Source organism: Vicugna pacos, chromosome 23, assembly GCF_048564905.1.
Source record: "Vicugna pacos chromosome 23, VicPac4, whole genome shotgun sequence".
Lineage (NCBI taxonomy): Eukaryota > Metazoa > Chordata > Mammalia > Artiodactyla > Camelidae > Vicugna > Vicugna pacos.
In genome coordinates, this window is record NC_133009.1 from 9,909,851 (window position 1) to 9,932,426 (window position 22,576).

At 49.3% G+C, this 22,576-nt stretch overlaps 1 protein-coding gene across 4 annotated transcripts in view; it reads right to left on the reverse strand.

Annotated features, from left to right (window-relative positions):
• The window catches only part of PLXNA2 (plexin A2), a 202,662-nt gene that overhangs the window by 148,463 nt on the left and 31,623 nt on the right, over positions 1 to 22,576 (reverse strand). Inside the window, exon 4 of one of the 4 annotated variants that reach the window (XM_072948480.1) lies at positions 6,927 to 7,411. The exons of the other annotated variants lie outside the window; for them this stretch is intronic. Within the exon in view, the coding sequence (XP_072804581.1) occupies positions 7,325 to 7,411 (87 nt within the window). The 3' untranslated portion in view covers positions 6,927 to 7,324. Of the gene's footprint in view, positions 1 to 6,926; positions 7,412 to 22,576 lie in introns of those variants that run through there. 4 annotated transcript variants of the gene reach the window in all.

The following is a 22,576-nucleotide window of genomic DNA, read 5'->3' on the forward strand; positions in this document are numbered from 1 at the left end:
GCTTAACAACCGCTGGGGCAGTAAGCAAAGATGTGGCAGGTCTCCCTGTGATGGCTCCTTGGATAAACAGGAACAACTCCAGGGCAGAAGCGCAGAGCTGGAAAAGCCACCCAGGTAATGACTTTCTGAGGGAGTTACCATTAGGCATGGGTTCTGAGAGCCCTATCTTCAACACCTTGCAACAGCATTTGCTGGAAGGAGGCCCAGGACAGGAGGAGGGAGCAGTTGGATTTTCCACCTTTTTTTTTTTAATCCCCTCTGCTGTTAAAGGCTTTGGTGGGTGGAGGAAGCCAGCCCTGGTGACTTTTCTTTGACGTATTAAGATCCCTACCTACATGTTGACACCATATTTAATCCTGAAGCACGTTATCTTTTCTTGATTTTCAAAGTGGGGGTTGGAAGAAGAAATTCTTAAGTAGAGAGTAGAAAATGCCAAGGAATAGGAGAATCAATAGAGAAATGCAGAAAGGGTAATTTGGCAAAAAAGCCAAAAAAAAAAAAACAAACCCAAAACCGAAAAGCTCCAAACCCACAAATGACACCTCCCAGAGCCTTTCTTGTTTAGTATTCTTTCTTTTTAAAGTTGGGTTGTTATCCTTGCAACAGAGAATGCCAGCAGGTGTTGCTGGCAGCTGTGTAATGACAGTGTCAAGAATGTCTTTCAGGAAGGTAGGCTGGGAGGCAGGAGGCAGTGATGGAGAAAATGGGATGGGGGGAGGAGTAGGTGGCCCCACATCTGCGGAGAGCTAGCTAAGCGATGGAGCACTGCTCTGGGAATTGCAATGTTATTTTGTACAAAATTCTTCCTGGAGGAAGTCAGGGGGAGGGATAAGAGACATATTTCAGTGTCTCGCAGACCTAAGAATTTTGAGCTGGAGTTATGAGCAGCTCACCGTGTCTTCAGACAAATATCTTAGCTCCTCTCCTCTCCATCTCCCACTTTCTTCTTTATTGTTAGTGACTATCGTGAGGATTAAACAAAAGGACCTGGAGTCCCTTGGAGAGGGAGCCCAGCAACCCCCAGGGGCGATTAGCCCTGCCATTATTCCACATCTGGAAAAGGTAAGGGCTTCCATACTGGGAGGGGCGTGTCGCAGACCAGCAAGAGGAAGATGTTTCTGTTGCCTGGCTGATCTCAGTTCTGGGGTGAGCCAGACAGGCTGGGGGAGGCTGGATTTGGAAGCAAGCCGAGCAGCAGCGACAGAGCTCTGGTAACAAACGCGCTCCTTGTGAACGCTCGAAATCTGAAATTCCTTCCTGCTTTGCCCTCTGAAGCTTAGTTCCCTACAGCTGCCCCCCGTGAGGCAAACCTGAAACCCTGTCAAGTCGAAACTCCTCCCTGGAGAGAGCAGGACAGCCAGCACTATGGGAGCATGGCCCTCCCGGAACCGTTGCTCCCGTTCCTGCTGCGACAGTGACCAAGATCTGCTCAAAGTTTCTGGCATTTTTTCCCCTCCACCTGCACGGCATTAGCAGGCCACATATTCCTGGGATATAAGCTGCAGATGTCAGCTTCTCTCTCCAGGGCCCTGCTCTTTCTTTCTTTCTTTCTTTCTTCTTCTTCTTCTTTTTTTTTTTTCAATGGGGAGGAGTGGTAGTTAACCCTCCATCACATATGTAACATATGTAGTCGATGGGGAGGAGGGCATGGCTCTGGGGCAGCAGTCAAAGCACAATGTAAGTGGGACTGCCCTGGTCACCAGACATATGGTCAGGCTACAGTGATGACTAGCAACAGAAATATCTCAGTGTGTCTGAGGCTGCTAATAAGAAGCGTGTGGGGGGGTGGGGGTGGGGGAGGGAGTGGGGAGAAAGGAGCGCTGACCCTAACATTTGCTTTCCAAATGCTTTCACACATATGATCTCACTAAAGCTCCCCCTTAGTCCTTCACAGTAGGATCCAGAATTATCAGTGTCTCCATTTTAGTACAAGGGAACATGGTGACTTCCCCCAGGTCAAGGGCTGTAGAGCCAGGACTGGAGCCCAGATCACTTAATTTCTGGGCTCCGTTCCCCCAGCTCCACACTGCTCCCTGCCCGGGCTGCCCAGCCAGCACCTCTGTGAGAGGGCGCAGAGCATCCTGTCTTTAGGGGAAGTGAGAAACAGGCAAACACATCCCATGCCTTCAAATATACAGTCGGTGCCTGAGGAAAGGACCCTTGTTGTGGTGTCTTTTCCATCCCCCATGGCCCATGACTTACAGTGTTCTGAGACTATATTTTAAATGGTTACTTTTGGTAGGATATCGGGAAGAACACAACTGGGGAACTGAGGTATCGTGGTGGTTATGACATTTGAACCCCCAAAGTAGGACATATGTCAAGGCTCCATGGCTCACTGACTGAATGATCTATTGGAACCTCTGTTTATCCCATCTTCTAAATGGAGATAAGACCATCCACCTCTAGAGCTGCTGTCAGAACTAAGTGAGACTGGAAGGGAGAAAACACTCTGCGTGTTGGAACACGCATCATTGGATCTTCCTGACTCTGCAGTTCAGGACGCCCCCGAAGATGAGGCAGAAGAGAGATCGGGGGATCCTCTTCTGAGGGTCCTCAGAGCAGCGCTCATGCCCTCCTGCCCCAGGTTGGCTGGGTGTAGTGTGCCCAGGAGGGGAGGGTGGCCTACATTTGGGTGGCCGAAGGTCTAGTGCATGGTAGATGCTCAATGAATGGGTTCCCTTCCGTCACTGTCCATTCTAGTAAGTCCTCTGTTGGAAGGAGCTGGAGGAAAAGGGCAAAAGGCTGGTGGTGAGGACAGTCATTGGGACGAGACGTCTGGAGTGTTCTCCTAGCATCGGGGTCGGACACGATTTCAGGATACATCTTTCAAAAGGGTCAACTGGCACCACTGCTCACTCTTCCATTCTTTGGCCCTCTGCTGAGTTGAGGGGTAAATGTGAAAACTGGATGACTCTCACTCACATGACTGTGTCAGGGGAGGTGGTGGCAGCTGAGGTCTACGTCACCTGACTCCCTGTGGATGTAGGGCAAGATGGCGGTCTTGTGATCCATTTTGGGGGCCTGGGCTGACCTATACACATGGGGCCCAGAGAAGACCCACAGCAGGTTAGGAGGCCCACCAAGAGGGTGCACTGGCCACACCTTCCTTCTGTTTGAGTCCCTGGAAACAGCCAACCTGGGGCTGAGGTGGAGGGTGCAAGTACAGCGAGCATCTCCCGAGTACTCACTCTTCGCCCAGCACCCTGCTAAAAGCTGAACGTGCCTGACCTCGTTTAATTTTGAAAACACTCTTCAAGGTAGCTATCATCATGATCATTTTGCAGATGAAGAAACCAAAGCTCAGTCAGGCTAAGTGATTTTCCCAGTAGCGTCTACCTAGTAGGTGGCAAAGATAGGCTTGGAACCAAGATGGTCTGATTCCAAAGCCCATGTTCTTCCCACTACACATGCTGCCCCTGTCCAAACAGCCCACTCATCAGCAGCTACAGATAAAATACCATACCTCCTACAGTATGCATTAAATCAGCACACGGAGAAGCTGGAGGCTGGCAGAGAGCAGATCTTTATCAAGACACTTCAGGAGCAGGAGAAATATTTCCGCCCTTCTCCCAGCCAAAGGGTTGGCTGTGTTTGTAAGATGAGACACATTTGGAGGAGAGGCGAAGGAGGGTGTAATCTCCAGCTAAAATCACCACCCACATCAAAATAAACCTCAAGGATTTTGTTCAATTGCTTATGTGTGTGTCGGTGAGTACGTGAGTATGTGCGCGGGAGAGGGGCAGAAGGAGGCAGGTAAGAGAAAGCGGTATCTTTGTCACACCCGGTGGCGTTTATCAACCCCACCTTCCTCCCCAAACTTACACGTCTCCCTCACTTATTTCCCGTTTTCTCTTTCTTGGCCTGGTGCAGAGAGATAGCATGGTTTAGTGAACGAGCATGAACTTTAGGGCCAGTAGACCTGGCTTTGCACTTCAAATTCACCACCTGCTGAGTTGTCCAATAAATACATATGACACAAATGAATGGGGAAATGATTTCCCCTTCCCGAGCCTTGGTTTTCTCATCTGGAAAGATAAATAGTTATAGTCCCTGTGTTGCAGGGCTGTTAGGAGGATTAAATGAAGCAAAGTGCTTAGCACAGTGGCTGGCACTTACTTGATGTCCAATAAATGTTTGCTGCTTTGGTCAGTTTCTCAGCCTCAGCATTATCATGACATTTAGGGGAGGACCATTCCTCGTCGCGGGAGTGCTGTTCTGTGCATTACGGGACGTTTAGCAGCATCTCTGGCCTTTATGCACTAGATGCCAGTAGCACCTCCTGCCCCAGACATAACAATCAAAAATGTCTCCGGACTTTGCCAAATGTGCACAGAATCTTCCCAGTTGAGATATCGGCTTGGTGTAATTAATGGTGATCTTGGCGACAAGCAATATACTTGAAAGCACATAGTAGGCACTGATAGCAACATTCGGGTTTTTGAATAAATGAGTGTAAATGCATGAATGATCACATTCGGTAAAAATGGGTGTAGTTCTGCATCTTCAAACCCTCGGTGGCAGGAGGAGCACAGTCTACTAAGTTCTGGACTCCAGAAGGTTGATGGAACGAAAGAAGGGACTGGGAAGGGCACCACCCAGCCCCCCGCCCCGGGCATCTCTGCCACCAGCAGATAACTGACAGTTGAGTGTGACTTGAGCTAAGTGAAGCTGAAAGAATTTTCCCCTCTGGGAAAAGGCAGTCCCAAAGGGATTTGCCTGCAGTAATTGATGGCTTGAATTTCTGTATATGACGTGTGATTGCTTGAATCATGTGCACTCTCCTAAGAACCTCCTCCTTTGCCTCTGTAGGGCCACAGATGTTGGTAGGAACTCCCAAAGTCCCACCTTACCTGGAGGCACAGCACACACCTGCAAGCCCCTTTGGACCCCCATCAAGAAGACGCTTTATGATTGGAGCAGAGAGATGACGCCTGTCTTAGGAGTTCTTCCTCCCCCCGCTGCCACATCCCCCCTCTCCTCTCTTTCTTCTTAACCATTTATCGAATGTCTGCTACATTAGTTGGTCCTATAGACACAGAGATGAAAAACGCAGCCCCTATTCCTAAATTGCTGAGTATATGGAAGGGTGGAGAAAAGAACAAGGGCAAAGAATTCATACAATGATAACAGGTGACATTTACTGAGCCCTCACCCTATTTTGGATATTGACGTCTGTGCTTTACGTGTATTGGCTCATTTACACGGACCTCACAACTAGCCTGTGAGACAGAAACTCATTACATCTAGTTTGCAGACGAGGAAACAGGCACAGAGAGGTGACGTGACACTTACTGTGTCACCTAGGTACCTACTAAGTGGCGGAGTCAGGAGGGGAACCCAGGATACCCTGGCTTTTGGGCCTGGACTCTTTTTAACCACTGTGCTCTCTGCTCTGACAGCCATGTAGCGGGGAGCTATGAAGCACACAGAGGGGGGTTTCCTGGAGGAGGTGACACTGTAGCACCTTGAAGAGGCAAGGCATTAGGTGGGCAAGGGGAAGGAAGTGTTTCTATGAGAAGACGCCACGTGCCAAGTCCCGAGGTGAGATGGCCATGGAGACACACCAAGGTTCTAGAGACAATACTTACCCTCCCCGTGTGCACCCCCACCCCGGCCTCTTGGCAGGGTGAGAGCCATGAACTCGGCCATCAGGACTCCTGCCACTGGCCTGGTCTGGTTCTCTGGACATTCGCTCGGAGCCACCTGTTTGGCCTCTTTTCCTAGCCTGTGCTGTCTGATTTGGTTTTACGACCAAGACCGGGACCTATCCGCTGTCTCCTGCCTGTGCAGAAGGTCCTACACAGCCCAGCCCTCCCATAGACCCAGCCTAGTCTCCATGCTTCCGCCCTCACTCACCCCGAGGCCCTGATCTGAGTTCTTTGTCTCTCCTCGGTCTGCTGCCACTTGCACCGGTTTGGGGAGTGGGAGTTTGTGCGTATGTTTCTGTGTGCCTGTGCACTCGCCCATGCGTGCATGTGCGCAGGCGTGTACGTATGTATATGTATAATGTGTGCATGGTAGGTGGTGAGGTAGGTGTATGCATGCCTGTTACAAGGGGCACACACCACGCGACGGTCCGACAGGCCCAACATTTCATCATCTGTCATTTGAACCTCTTTTTTTCAAACCACAAAGAAATCATACTCATAACCCTGATATATATAAAAGAGATGAGCACAAGATGCTTTGATTGAAGAAGGATAGAATTAGGGGATTGGGGTGGTCACCCCAGAGCTCAAAAGCACACTGTCTAAAAGCCATGAGACCAGAAGTCAACATCTTGGGGTCACAGACAGCTTTGAGAATCTGATGAAAGCAATGGGCCCTCTACACGCACACAAAATGATAAACATACAAATGTTTGCATGACATTTCTTGAGGTAGATCATGAACCTCCTGAATCCTGGAACACTGGTTAGAAATCCTGTGCACTGCACTTCTGCCATATCCTCCCACTGGGTCTCCCTGCCCCTCTGACTTTGCAAGGGAGAGTTACAAGATGCTGGCAGCTACCGCACAGTGAATGATGAAACCTAGACAAGCCCTGGCATTGCTTTGTTTGCTCAAGGAGAGGAGAGGCCCAGGATTGGGAAAGCACAGCCTCTTGTGCTCAGGGGCCTATGACAAGGGCATTGGTGTTAATGCTGCTCCCACACGGCCAGCCTTAGGGGTCTGGGCGTCAGAGATGAATGTTGCCTCAGTTTCCACACTAGCTTAATGCTAGTGAGCTCCCAGATCTAAGCTATGATTAGACTGGACAAAGGATGGGCATCCAGGTTCCGCAATTAGTGTCATTGCTGGGTGATGCCAGGCAGATCACTTGACTTCTCTGGGCTGGTCTCCTCATCCAAAAGATCACAGCTCATGGAGTTGTTAGAATAACTAGATGAGCTCAAAATAGGCCCTATATGTATATGAAAGTTCTTGATACACAATCAAACCACTAAACAAGTTTGAGGGAGTGCTTATGATCTTGGCATTCAGAGAATGACCAGGAGATTTATACCAAAAGAGGTGCCTTCTTTGACTGGGAAACAGGAGGATAATGGAGATCACTTTTACTTAAAAGGGGCAAATTGAAGCCCAAGATATAAAATGATTTGTCCAAGGTCACCTATGTGTAAGTCCCGGGGTGGCAGGGGGTGGGGCTGCTTATAGCTTAGGGCCCTTAGCTCTGGACAGTCCTAGGGACATCCAGTGGTCCTGGAGTCATCTGCTCCCTCTTCCCAGGCTCCTCCCTCAGCCATGGAAAGAGATGCTAGGAACAGCCTCTCATCACAGCTCCCCTGGTTCCTGGTGCTCAGGTTGAGGCTCTCGCCTACTATGAGATGCAAATCAACTTCCAAGTTTGCAGTAGAGGAGTATGAGAAGGTTCTTCTTTGGCTCTGCCTGCTGTTAATGAGCTGATCTGGGGGAAGAGACAGAGTGAAAATGAACAATCACTGCCCAGATTTGCCGGAATGCTCCGTTCAGCAGGACCGATGTATCTGTTTTATGCAGCGCTCAGGCTGCCGGTGCCTGGGGCCCGCAGGCAGGTTTATGAGATTAAAGCCCAGTGCCCAATAAATAATTTAGCAGCTTACTGCAAAAAAACACACACGCAGTATAATAGCTACTATCTCCAGCAGTCTGATGTGTACAGACATTTTAAACGCACATCGCTTTCATCTACATGTTTCCATTCAATGTGGAGTCCAAAACCAAAGAGGGAGGAGAGAAAGAATATCACCTCCAGCCTCTGCCTGTGTCCTGCCACTAAGATGGGGTTGATGGGAAAGAAAACTCTTTAGTGCACTAATTATTCAGGGTTTTGCTGGCTGCCCTTCCCCGCCACCCACCTCCCTCTATCTTTGCTCTAGTCTTTGCGTTTGGTGGCTGTTTGCACGCGCAGGAAGAATCTGAAATCTCCACTAGACCGATTATTCATTCTGAATTTGGTTTTCTTCTCCCAGGGGTGCCTTTCATGGAGCAAAGCTGGCTCCAGGTGCTGTCTCCTGCAGCGGCACAAGTGACTCGCACGTGGGTGGAGCTCAAAGCTGAAATAAATCAGTATCACTGCCAGGACCACCAGCGTTCTGACTGAAGTTCTAATGAGGCGGAAGGAGTGGTGGTTGATGGACGAGACTTGGTCTCGGGCACAAGGGAAGGCAAGACGATTGGAGAGGGGAGAAGGAAGAGGCTGGGGTGGGTGTCTCAGGGACAGAGGGTAGGAGAAGGCAGAGAAACTTGCAGGAAGTTGCTCCAAGATCTACAAGCATCCATGGGAAATGAGTGGCACATAGTAATCTATGTAGCAACATGAGCTGGCAGCAGGAAACGATGCCAAAGGGAACCATCCTCTCCTTATTGGAAAGTTTGCTGGTTCTGATCACAGTTCAGGGACAAGTGGCTTCCACGGGGGAGATGACAAGAGGGAGAGTGACAGCTACTGCGGAAATCTGGGAGGGTGGTGTTCACTTCCACACCAGCCCCTTGAATCTCCTTCTGTGGGTGGCATCTACCCCAGACCCGCTGGCCACTGAGCTTGTACAGATGCCACCAAGCTTACCCCCGCCCCCCCACTTTCTGTGCCTCCTTGGCCTTGGATGCATTTACTGCCAGTGGCTGTGGTTTATCTCCCGTTGTTTATGGCCTGGGACAGGCGGCCTACAAAATGGCTCCCCAAAGAGTGGGGAAATGCAGGCATCTGCCATTCTGTGAAGCGCTTTCCAGAAATGAAAAGGACAGTCATAAAATGGTGCATGGGAGGGGGGCATGGAGGGGGGGTAACATGCATCATAAAAAGTGTAATGGACTAATGCTAATACGCAGACCGGCTGCAGCCCAGGGGTGTCTGCTGAGCTCAGACATAAATACTGGGGAGGCACCAAGGAGACGGATTTTTTATTTCTTTGATTTGATGGTGGGGGGAGGCGGGGCGTATTTTTTTCCTTTATTTCTCTGACTGTGGCCATTCCTCTGGGGATACCACCAATCTGTCTGAGACTCAAGCTACTCAGTGCTTTACGGCTTCCAGAGCAGCTAGACCCCTGGAGAGGCTGGAGGTGCGGGAACATTTGTGGGTGCATCAACACTGCTTCACTGGGTGAGTTTAGGGGGTTTTGTTTGCATTATCCAAGATCTTGCAAGTGACAGGGGGACAGAATGGGTAAGTGTAACTGGGTTGGATGTGTGCGCGAATGCAAATATGAGTCGCTAGTCTAACATCAGGCTCATTTCCAAAATTAAAGGGACAGATTTATGTTCAGCCCTTAGTGGGAACCCAAAACAACAGGAACCCCAACAGTAACCCAACAGGAAGCTCTGTCCCCTCGCGACTTCAGGCAGAAAGAATAAAACACTTGTTTGTAAATTAGTGAAAAATTTAAGTAGTTGGAGACTCAACCAGGCACATTGTTTTCTAGGGTTTTATATGAAAAATACCTACATTCTCTGTCTATTGGGCACTGGACACCTGCTATCTATTCACACATCTGCCCTGCAGTCTGCCTGTACACAGAATGGGTAAATACATGGTGTAAGTGTGGGGCAGAAGGCAGACCTGAATAAGAATCCTGTCTAAAAAGAGCCTTCATTCCAGGTGATGCTAGAGATCTCTCGCCTTATTCTTCATGCCCTTGAAGTGCTCAGCACCTAGGAATAGTGCTGGAGTTCTCGGCCCTGAACTGAAGGAGGCATTCAGTCCACCCAGGACCCTGGAATACTTGAGAATAAAGAGAAGCAGCAGAAATATGGTGCCTACAGTGGGGCAAGGAGCCCCTGCTCAGTCTTTTAAAGCACGGTGAGAAAAAGATTGCAGGTGTTTGGAGTTCATGTTTCAGCTCATCATTTGTTTGGAAGAATTAATTTTCCATGTGCTGTCCCTGCATATAGGTGGGAAATAAAGTGGCATTCTTCTGAATGCCACAGGTACCAAGAACTATCACCTCTTGCCCTCTGCATCTGGGGATATGTGAGTGGAGGAAGAGGAAGGAGAGTGGGGAATCTAATTAGGTGTAGAAGCCTGGCGATAAGCAATTTAGATACTTCTTCAACCTTATTATAATCTTTATGAAGTAGATATCATTACTCCTGTTTTAAAGATGAGAACTCTCAGCTCTTGAGTTTCTTAAAGGTTATGTAACTTAGCTAAGGTCATATAATTAATAAATAGTAGGGTCAGGACTTGAACTCAAACCACTGTCTTCTCAGAATGACTTGAGAATATGAAAGGAAAAAAATCAATAAATAATGATTCAGAGGAAAATTTATTTACAGTCTGAAGATCAAAAGAGCAGAGACTAATGTATCCCTAATGCCAAATGGTCCATATTATTATTAATCCCAGTGACAAGGTGGGGGGGTGTCATCACATGTGGTGTTACTGGAAAAAGGTTAGAGGACCCTTCTGTGCATGATGACACATCAGAGGGTGAAGAGGGCAGCAGGAGTCCCCAGTGCTGACCTGGGGCCTGATGATAACAAAAGACTGATCTCCCTGGTATGTACATGGGCTGCAAGTTTACCTGGAAAAGCATCTCATCACAGAGAGCTCAGCCTTTCCCACCAGGTGCTGCAGTGGCTCTTTTACGCGTGAGGTTATCCGATGCTCTGCGGCCCACGGAGCACTCTGGATGGGAGCCCTTGGAATTCACTGTGAGTGGGGGTCTTGCCCAGTCATCTACCTAGAAATGAGGCCAACTGGGCCTATCAATGAGGGCTGGGCTCAGCCCCTTTCAACCAGGCTTAGGGCACACCGAGACGTTCCTCCTCTTCCCTTGACTGGCTCATAGCCACCTTAAAGGCCGAGAAAGAAATCACCATAGAATCTAGTCTCTTAGCCCAAGCTGACTAGAATTAGGTTAGACTTTAAGAAGACCTTCCTAACTGTGAGTGTCTGAGGCTGGACCATGAACAACAAACACTGGCTCTGGAATATCCTTTCCTCAAGGATTTACAGAGCGGGAGAGATAACTAATTGCTACCCACAGCACTGGGCAGGGACGAATCTCCCCTCCAGCCTCACCTTTGTTTGCTGGTATTTCCGTAAAGGTCCAATACAAACATAGAATGTATAATTCTCACATCATTCTTGGCAAATCCCAGGTGCGCCCCATTAGCAGAGTTCCAAGGATGCCATTTTCTATCAAGAAAAAGACATGCCACATCGAAGTGCTTAGCTCAGGGCCCTATTAATAGCAATCCTAATTATATGGCTGCAAATTTAATTCCTAGCAATGATTAGTGTCAGAATCAAAGGCATCAGGCATCAATATTGATGGAATTGCGTAAGTTCCATAAACAGAGAACAAGCATTCGGGCCCATCCCCCCAGCAGTGGTTTGCCGTTAACGATTGCATTAATGTCTTTTCCAATTTTGCCAGATCAAAATGACTCCATCGCTCAGTGTCCTTCCTCCCCCCGCCCCGAAACCTTTGCCTGGCCAGCTCTGAATGGGTATGGCTGGCACACAAAAGATCCCAGACAGCGTCTCTGAAGGAGAGCCCGGGGGCTCCAAGGGATGCTCGGGTGATGGGCTCAGGCCTCACACTTTACACAGCGGCTCTTGGCCTTGTCAGTAACACTCCTTTGTCTCCCCTTCAGAAAGCTCACAGCAAACAATGATGCCTGGAGAAAGAAGAGTCAGCTGGGGACTGTGTGTGGCACAAAAGGCTGCCACCCCGTCCATTGTGGCCTGGGCTGAGATGGGTGGGAAGGGGAGGAGGAGGCCTGAGGGGAGTGACACAAGGCAGCGTGTGCCGAGGTGACAGCTGGCATGTCCCAGCTTTCCAGGGCATCTTCGCTGGGACGAGTGCAAAGTTAATCCTCCCCTCTTCTCTCCTACATCTTCCTGCAGCTCTCTGGAGGGCAGGTGGTGGGTTACAGAGGGATAAACAGGATCTCAGACAGGGACCATCAAGGGTTAAAAGCTAGCAGTTCCCAAAACCCAGGCCTGGAGTCAGAGAGATCTGAATTTAAATCCCAGCTCCCCACTTAGTAGCAGAGAGACTCTGGCAAGTTACCTAACTTTGTCGAGCTTCAGTTTGCTCACATGGAAAATGTACCCAGGAGTGGGACTGATGGATCACGTGGCAACTCTATTGCAGTTTTTTAAGGAATCTCCGTACAGTTCTCCATATTGACTGCACCCAATTATATTCCCACCAACACTGTAAGAGGGTTCCCTTTTCTCCACATCCTTTCCAGCATTTATTATTTGCCGACTTTTTAATAATGGCCATTCTGACCGGTGTGAAGTGATACCTCATTGTAGTTTTGATTTGCATTTCTCTAATAACTAGCGATCTTGAGCGTCTTTTCATGTGCCTATTGGGCCAACCATATGTCTTCTTTGGAGAAATATCCATTGAGGTCTTCTGCCCATTTTTTGATTGGGAGGAATGGACATAATGTTAATCCTTACCTTAGAGAGGTATTGTGAGGCTTAAGTAAGAGCCTCAGTTCTTAACACACAGTAGGTGCTTAATTTATAATAGATCTACCCCCTGGGGAAAAAAAAAGGCAGCTTGCCTAGGAAGAGGACGAACATGTAAGACTTGAAATTCTCAGTTCAGTGTTCTTCTGCTTTGTCAGAACTTCTTAACCTCAAGGCAAGCATTCTGCAGTTACGTTGGCCTCCTTGCTGGCCAGGCTCTAGTAAGATCCTCAAGACATGCATAGTGAGTGTTCAGGGCTGCTGGTCACCCCAGAGCAAGGCTGCATGGTCAGGCCTGGGATAGGAGGCTCAGCTGGACTCTTGCCCTGGGGAGAGGGACCTTACGACCAATTTTAGGTTCTGCTTAGGGACTGCTTACATGCTAGGGAGAGGCAGCCGTCAATCTGAGGTTTTGTGTAGAGGGAACATTTTTCTGTCTGAGACAGAGAAAAAGGGCCTCAAAATTGAAATCTAAAACCCTGGATTTTAGTCTTGCCTCTGTTGCTAAGAATCTGGGGGATTTTGTGCAGATCACTTAACCTTTCTAGGCCTCATCTGTCTTAACCAACAAATAGAACAATAAACATCTCACCTGCCTGAAGTCTGTTGTCTGGACTGGTTTTCTGAGGTCCTTTTGGCTATAAAATCATGGGAAATTTCTTGACCTTGTGTAACGGAGGCCACCTTCCCCCTGCGGGCCCTGACCCTTCCGCAGGGTCCCAACTCCACGGCCTTTCCTCCTTCCCTGGCTGAACTTTCACCCAGCCCCGAGCAGTGAAGTGTGAGAAGTCCTGATTTGCTACGAAAAGCCTATTGATGCCACTGCCCCTTCCAGGTTAGGTGCAGACACCCAGCTGCTGGCAGGAGCCTTTGAAATCAAAAACTAGAATGTGGCATGGGAGAGTGATGGCCGATTGGGACAATCCCAGAGACCTTGGCTCCTAAACTTGTGCCCCATCTTGAAATCTTTCTGGAATCTGAGGCCAGGAGAAGAACAGAATCCCAGGAGGAGACTCAAAGGACAGAACCTCAGGGTGACCTTCATCACCTTGCATCTCCATATATGTGCTGCTTCCCCGGACAGAAGGATGCATGATAATAGGAAGGAAAGAGAAGTTCAAGTGGCTGTAAGTTTTTAGCTTCATTATTGTTGGACCACACAGGTGACCTAGGAGTGCGCTGCTCCCATCTCCTCCTGAAATACTTGCAGCTCGGGTTTCCAATCTTCCCTTGATTTACCCTGTGACCCTGAGCAATCCATTATAATCCATTACCTCTCTGAATTTTTGTTTCCCCATCTGCAACAGAGCAGAGAAATATCTCAGTCCTTCCCGTTTATCCTAAACTGTTATGGGATCAATGAGCTAATAGAGACCAAGGGAATCCAAGTCCTCGGAAGAAAAGCATGGTAATGGTGTAGAAGTGGAAGCAGTAATACTAGTGAGAGTCACGCTTGTAGTTCTAGTGGTAATAACAGCAATGACTACCACTTATTAAGCACCTACTATGCACCTGGCTCTGTACTTTGCATCCCCCGTGTCTGACATGCATAGCAATCTTGCAAGGTAGCATCATTAGAGGACCAGCAGAGGAGACTGAGGTCTGCTCAAGACCACACAGTTCATCGAAGGCAGAGCTCCACAGCCCTAAGACGTGGGCTGGGGAGCATGCAAAGGGCAGAGAATGGCCCTGTTTTTAGCTAATTCTGCAAAGCTGCAAGAGTGGAATGGCCACTTCCCCCAGCCCCACCCAGAGGAGGGGTCAGTACATATTGTTTGGTGATACGGGACTCAGAAAGCTCCCACTGATGACTAATGTAACTGGATGCCAGGGTCCAGCAGGATTAGATTAGTTCGGCTCAGCTGGTCTCGTCTCCTAAGTAACTTTTCCCATGACTCAGGGCTGGGGGCAGGGGGCAGGATTCTCTTCCTCCATCTGACCTTGCAAACATGTCGCTAAAAAGGAGGCTGATCCGACAGCTCCACTCCCTTGGGGAGCCAGAGAAGAAGTGGGTTCTGGGGGAAGCCTCAAAGATGTTGGTAATAATAATAGAAAGCACTTTTGCTGCCGAGCACCATAGTAAGTACTTTTCATATATGAATTGACTTAGTCCTTACAACTATGCAAAGTGTTTATTACTACCCCCTCGACAGAAGGAAAAAAAACTGAGGCTCACAAATTAAGTAAACAAAGTAGTGATGTTTAAATGCGTATCAGCTCAAGCTCAGCACCCTGCTTTACATAAATTATTTCATTATGTTCTATTTTTTTCCATGAGCACTTTTTATCTTCTTGTTTCTTTTTTTCTAAGAGAGGTGCTGGGGATTGAACCTAGGACCTCGAGCATGCTAAGCATGCGGTCTGTCCCTGAGCTACACCCACCCCCGAGTACTTATTATCTCCTAAACATACTGCATATTGTGCTTTCTTATTTTCTTATCTGTCTTCCCACATTAAGATATAATCTTCATTAGAGTGGGCAATTCTGACAGTTTTGTCCCCTACTGTATACCCAGCAAATGGCGCGTAGTAGGTATTCAAAAACTTTGGTTCAGTAATGAATTATCTCATTGAATCCTCATTACAATCTCATGAGGCAGGCATTATAATGGTCCTCATTTTACACACGAGGAAATGGAAGCTCAGAGGTCACACGGCTAATAGGATGGAGCCAGGATGGCATCCATATGCTCATATGCTCTTTTATGCAAATCAGTTCCTACCTGGAGGCCAGAGGACAGGACCAGCTGGTCTCTGGAGATCCTGCCCAAGCCTGAGATATCTGTCCATGCTCTGTATCCACAAGCAGGCAAGGCTCAACGGCCTAACAGGATGTGGGTCTATGCAGATTGTGTTTCCCTGAAGATGAGAGCTCTGTCAACATTAGCACCTTGGCCTCTTGAAAATTCTGCCTGGCCTATCTGGGTCACCTGGATTCTGTGAGCTTGAATCATGACCCCTGCGCTTCACCTGCCCTGTGATAAAGCCCGGAGCTCCGAAGGGCTTGCTCCTGGCCTGTGAAGCAGCCTGCCAAGCGCACAGCCTGATGCTTTTACAGGACTGTCTGAGATCGAAGCACATAAGCAGCCACGCGAACGGTGCAAAAGAAATAAATGGATCTTTAGTTTCTCCCCTTCAGAATGGCTCTGGGAGATCAAGGCCTCCTCCCTGGGGGTCAGCTGGGGCTATGGTAGAGACCTACACCCCCTTTCTACACCTGTCACGGTCAAGCCGGGGGATGTGGTGGCTGGGGGGGAGGGCGGGGGGGTTTCTGTAAATGTGCCTCCTTCCCTGTGCCAGCCAAATGCTGTCTTTCCCAGCTTCCAGAAGACCAGTTCTTGGGACCCAAGAGGCCTATAAAACAACAAAACAAACAGCGAGTTTGGCGGCAGGATCCTGGGCAGGGATCCAAACTCATTACTAGGGATGCGGTGGTGAGCTCCGAGCCACCACCCCGCCTCCTCCTCGCAGGCTCTGGGGCAGGGGGACAGGGCGTCTGCTCCCCACTCCCCCAGCCCCCAGTGCTGCCTAGACGCCTCCAGGAGTCAGAGTATCGGACCAACAGTCACCGTCCCAGGAAAGCTGCTAAGTCTCCTAGAATTAGAGCCACAGCCCTGGCTGTTTACTCGACCCAGGGTTCCCACTGAGAGACGAGTGAATCATTTCCACTCCGAGGAATGAGTGGCCATTGTTCGGTGGGGTTGGCACAGAGAGAGAGGCATGTTTCTCAGCCTTTCATCCAACTTGGCTTTCTGTCCGCCAGGACAACGCCACCCAATGAGGGAGCCAAGTAACAGGTTAGGGACTTCTGTGTGTGTCTTGGGAGCAAGTACAAATGCCAGTGCCAATTTTGCCAGCAGAGGGGTCATATAACCTTGGGCAAGATATTGAATTTAACATCTTCGTGGCTCAGTTTTCCACACTGGTAAAATGGAGTGGAGATGCAGGGGCCACCACCATACTTAGCTGAAGTATTTGCGGAGGATGGAAAGGACCACGGAGAGGTGTCTGGTGAATAATCAGTGTCATCAAGTAACGGAGCTTATTAATAAGCTCAGGGCCTGGGAGAGTTAACACTCTGGCGCTCCCGACGGATGCTGTCCAGCGCCTGAGCTGCTACTGCGAGAAGCTTCCAGTTTTCCTGGCTTGGCTGAGTAAATCGTGTGTGAGAAGAATAGGAGCAGGGCGGATGGCAGGGTTTCCTGTGGGCTGCGGACCACAGACCTTGCCTTGGTATGTCCCAGAGGGAAAGGCAGAAAGAATTTTCCTCAAGAATTTCACAGGCATTTCAGTGACTGCCATTAGCTAATGGGAAAGAAAGTTATGCCCAAATAGGCCATGGCCCTCCCCAGACTTTGAAAAGGCGAAGACTCTGTGGATTTGCAAAAATGTTTGGGAGTGCTATAAACAGAGGCTGGGCTGGTGTGGTGGGAGAGTGGTCACCTGGGCCTTGGTACCTGCCTCCCTGCTGGAGGCAAAGCTACATCTGATGCAGGCGAGGCGGATGTGATCTTCTGGGGTTCTGCAGGCAACAGTGTCAATGAGGGTCCCTTCTTCCCCCAAGTCGACATTTCTGAGAGCACCACCCCACCCGCTTCCAAAGGTGGTTAACCGGAAAACAAATTGTTTCCCGTCACAGCAGTTATCTTGTTCCCTAGACTCCTCATCCTACCATCACCCCCATCCCCCACACCTCAGACTTATCCAATGAGTCCTGACTTCCTTCCTTTGCAAACTAGCCACGTCAACAGGAGTCACTCTTGGTGTCTGGTTCTATTCCAATCCAGTGTGCAAATAGGTGTCTGGCCTGGAGTAGGTACCCAATACATTTGAGATGAATTTAATGAACACCTAATGTGCAAGAGATGTTGACTCTGGTGGTGGGGATGGGTGACATAATATGGAAAAGAGGGTCCCTGTCCTCCAGGACTTGTGACTCTCAAGAGAAGTGGACATGTGAGCAGCTACTCCCACATCAGATGCTGTCAGAGCAAAACCGTGGGGGATCTGATGAAGGTGCTACTCACTCAGGATGCTCGAGGGGACAGGATGAAGGGTGTGTGGCCAGGCCCTGAGCAGCAGGTGAGGTTTTTAGGGGAGGTGGGGATAGAAGCAGAGAGCCAGCACCTCCCGCTGCTGTGAGGCCCCAGGGCAGAGGGGATGGAGGAGGCAAGGAAACATAGGGACTTTTCCCTGATCCCGGGAGTGTACTGCCTCCCCATCCAGGTGTGTTCTGAGGCCATCTCAGCTCGGCCCCTTCCCTTCTGTGTTCCACAACCTGCCTCCTGGACCCCTCCCTTCAACCTGGGAAGCCGTATTAAATGAGTTTGCAATCCCTGTCACCACGACTCTCCCTCGTCTGCTTTGGTATTAGCTCCCGGCATCTCTTACCTGGACTCCCGCTGCCTGCCTTAGGCCGGAGGGATGTGGTCACAGCCCACAGTACCCAGTCCCGGAATGCCCTGCTTTTCCCTCCCCTACCTCTTTCCCCAGGCCGGCCTGCCCTCTTCTTCCGGGCCATACCTTGTCCTGTCTGAGCCAAGCACCTCCTCGTTGACCCTCAGGGGCTTTCTGCTACAATCAGAAGGCAAGCGCCAACCCAGCCGTGACTTCCCAGCCCACACCCTGGGCTCCTTGGCCTCCCTGCCTTGCTCCTTTCCTCTGCCACAGCCTGCCCTCCCATATCTGCCACTCACACCACAGGCATCAGACAAACAATGGTGGCATCACTGCCAAGGTCATGTGCTCCTTGCAGGAGCCCCTCCACGGCTTCCTGACCTGTGACCACTGCATCGCTGCTTAAATATTTCCACTGACTGGGAACTCATTCCCTCCTGAGTCAACGCTTTCCATTATGGGACAGATTGGCTGCAAGAAACTTCTTCCTTCTGTTAAGTTGAAAGCTATTACCCTGGAACTCCTACCTGCTGGCCATCATCTGCCCTCTGGGGCCACATCGAATAAGTCTAATTTATCTTCCACAGCTTAATGGCCAAGCATGCCGATTGTGAAACCTGACGATCAAGGTGCAATCCTGGCTCTGCCACTTGCTTGCTGTGTGGCCTTGGACACATCTCCGCTTTTCCTGGCCTCTATTTCCTCATAAGTAGAGTGGAGGCGATACAAGTGCCCGCCCCATCCACTTACATAAATGTTAGATGAGTCAATAGATATAAAGCTCCTAGAATAACATTTGACACGTAGTAAGTGCTCAGCAAACTGTATTATCTGAAAAAAAAGCTGTTTAGTCTTCTCCTTGACTCTTCTTCTCTTGAGTCAACATCCTTTTAAAAATATTCTCCATAGAGCGTAACCCCCACAGCCTTTCAGCCCCTGCCGATCTCACGCTTTGATTGGCTTAAGCCCTCTATCAATGTTATCTCCAGTGTAAAGTGGAGTCACCACTTCTCGTGATCTGGAGACGGTTCTTCTGTTAGTGTGGTGAAGACCAGTTAACTTTGCTAATGCTGGACCACACAGTTGGCTCACGCTGAAAACCCCGAGACCCTTTTCACTTGATCCTCTTAGGGCTTGAAGCCTCGTGGCGTTCTGCCTCTTGGCTTTCATTTGGCCAAATCCTCCAAGCCCCTCTGTGCACTCCAGGCCTTCCTTGCCCAGGCCTTGCATCTTCTCAATATGGTCCCCAAGGTCTAAAAGGGCCTTCTCAAGTGATGTATATATATACAATGAAATACTACTCAGCCATAAAAGAGAATGATGTAATGCCATTTGCAGCAACATGGATGGACCTAGAGATCATCATACTAAGTGAAGTAAGTCAGAAAGAGAAAGACAAATATCACATGATATCACTTATATGTGGAATTTCAAAAATGATATAAATGAACTTATTTATGAAAGAGAAACAGACTCACAGACATAGAAAACAAACTTACGGTTACCAGAGGGGAAAGAGAAGTAGGGGAGGGATAAATTAAGAGTTTGGGATTAGCAGACACAACCTACTATATGTAAAATAGATAAACAACAAGATCCTAATGTATAGCACAGGGAACTATATTCAATATCTTGTAATAACCTATAATGAAAAGAATATGAAAAATTATATGATGGAATCACTGTACTGTACACCAGAAACTAACACAACATTGTAAATCAACTATAGTTCAGTTAAAAAAAAATAGAAGGTCTTTCTCTCCCACTCTCAATTCATCACTATCTATCTCCATCAGTCTCAAAGCAAATCCTGGTAAGCTTCCTCCTCCATGAAGCCCTCCAGGCTGATCACACCGTTGCAGCTGTTTTTTCTGGAATCATTCCATCCCTGTGGCCAATCTTGGCCTGTCTTCTTATCACCTCTGATGCACCGACCCTGAGCCCCTGCAAGTATTACACATCTTGGTTTTGAGATTTTGTCCTTATTCTGCCTGTTCTTTCGGCATGTTTGAGGCTCAGAAGGCAGTGGCCTCATCTGCCCTGTTCTCAACGCTTCTAGTAGAGAACAGCATATGAGCAAGCATGTGACCCAGCACCTAACGGCACCTCATGGTCACGCCTCTTCTAGGGAGTCTCCACTTCCTCTGCACTTCCCTCTCTAGGGACATCCTGTTCCTCTGGGCTGCACTGGATGAAGGCTGGGCAGCCTGATAGACCCCCGGTCAGGCAGGGGAGAAGTGAGCAGTTCTGACGCACCCTGCTTTCCTCCCTTCTCCAAACTCTTGACTGTTTTTTTTTTTTTTCCTCTTTATTTTCCTTCCTGTGTTGAAAGAGCTATGGGGCCTGGACCACGGTAGAATTTCCTGGGGACATTCCATAAATTCCTCCTGGGCTGTTTCCCTGGATAAATGCGAGGCCGGTGGGAGTTCGGCGTCAGTATCAGGTGCCTCAAAGGCGTGTGGGTGGAAAGGAAGGGTGAGTTGCACAGAGGAGAAGGAGGGGTATTATGAGCTCACAGGAACAGCCAAGAACAGCTAAGTGAAGAGTGAGAAGGAGCAGCCAATTTGCGGGTTGGAGCAAGCTGTGGGCAGCCACGCCCCCCGCCTTGCCCTTGAACCCACTGATTCGCCTTCATAGCGACTTGTCTGCTAGCAGAGAGGGGCGGTGCGGTTCCAACCGGGCTAGGAGAGCTTGGCTACCCTGAGTGTGTGGCTTGGAAGGATGCCCTGAGCAGCCCCTCGTGTGTGTGCACAAAATGCACAGAGATGTGGAAAGGTCAGCACAGGGCCCTCTGAACTTGGACGGGTAGTGCTTCCTCTACTCAGTCCTCATCTATCCATTCCACAAACTTCCATTTGCTAACTCAGGTCCAGGGCTGAGGAGAGCGAAGGCGCTAGCCCCTGGCTGAACCCTGTAGCACGCCGGGACCCGAAGATTGTTCTCAGCCTACACTCCCGAGCTCAGTGGCGGCTTCTTTAAGTAAAAAAAGGTGCCAAGTTGGGTGTCAGGGCAAGAAGCAACTTGTCTTGGACAAGTCACTTTCCTTCTTGGGGCCTCAGTTTTCCTGCCAAATAACACACGTATTGGGCCAGACAATCTTGAAGTTTCCTTAGAGATTGGTTCTATTTTTCAAGACAGTTTTGGGGCTTATCCCAGATGGGGGCCACTTGGCAAAAGGATTAGGCAGGAAGAAAGAAATAAATATGAAGAAAGCATGACCCCCTGCCTTTAACAGAACTTTCAAGAGAATGAAGGAGACAGGGTCACTGGAATGATCCAGAACAGTGACCGAAAGTGCATGATGGATAAGGAAGGTACTGAGCACAGCCTCACTGTGGCTGCTGCTGGCCTGAAAAAACCTTCGTGCCATCTAGAAAAAGGTGGTCTCTCTGGGCAGATGAATTAGAAGGGGGACCCCTCGAGGGGGGATGTTTATACTCTAGGGTACAGGGCTTAATAAGGAGACTTCAGGCTGGATTTCAACTCCCACAAGCCCCTTGGCCCAAAGTTCCTGGGCAAGTCACAAACTACCCAGCTGCGTAGATAACCCTGCAGGGAAGTAGCCAGCCTCGGGTGTCCAAGCTTGAACTCTGTCCTGGTAGAATATGCCACTTTTTTAAAAAAAATTGAAGTAGAGTTGATTTACAATGCTGTGTTAGTTGCAGGTGTACAGTAAATTGATTCGGATATATATATATATATATATATATATATATATATATATATATATCCTCTTTTTCAGATTCTTTTCCAGAATGTATGACTTTTCAATTTTAGTGGAATCTTAGAAGGCATCTCCTTCCCTCCCCACTTTTGGGAAAGCAAACACAGGGACCACCCTCATTCTCACTCTCCTGTACCTAAAACCAAGCCAAGGTCCACTGTCCCAGCCGAGTAGAGGGCTCAGGACAGGGACAGATAGGAACCTCTCCAGAGAGCGAGGAAAGGGTTAAAGGGCTTTGGTATCATGAGAGAGAAGAGGTCTGGAAGGTTCAGCACCTCCACATCAACCCAGGCCAGTTTTTCTCACCTCTCTTGGCAGTAACTCAGAACAAGCAGAACAGAGGAAATTCTTCCTCAGGCTCCCTCCCTGCTGCCCTCCCTCCACATCCCCAAACAACATGTCTCCCCGAGGCTCTAAATGGATTAGAAGGAAAGAGCGACAGGGGTGATGTCAACATCAAAGGGTGAGACGTGGTCTTGCCTGTGCCTTGATCCTCAGGTGGTGGGTCTAGGGAAAGGTGGCAGGAGGGTAAGCTTGGGAAAAAGGATTAGCAGGGACCGGAAAGAATGTGGCTTCTGTAATCCCACATAATGAACCAGATTGTGCTCCGTCTCCACACCCTAAGCCCTTGACAAGCAGGTACAAGCCGTTGGCTTCAGCCCGCCACACAAGAGGCTTCCCGCCCTGCCAGCCCCAGATGGCCTGTGCCCTGCAGCTGGCCGAGGTGCCCGGGGTGGGCACAGGATAAGACGTCTGCTTCCTCCTGGCAGCTCAGGTCTTGGGGATGGGGTGGGGGAGGGGCGGGGAAGAGCCCGTGATGGCAGGAAGAGGAAAGACAGGAGGATGACCGGATGACCTCTTACCGAGGCACCGTCTCCCATCCGAGAGCTGCATCACCATTGGCTGAGAACATGCCACCACCATTTGTCCTCAAAACTGGGACCCAGAATCTGCTTCAAGCAGCTGCTCTGGATTCAACAAAAGCTTTTGATCAGTATAATCAACTTTATAGGCTAAGGGGAGGGGATTGGGATGTG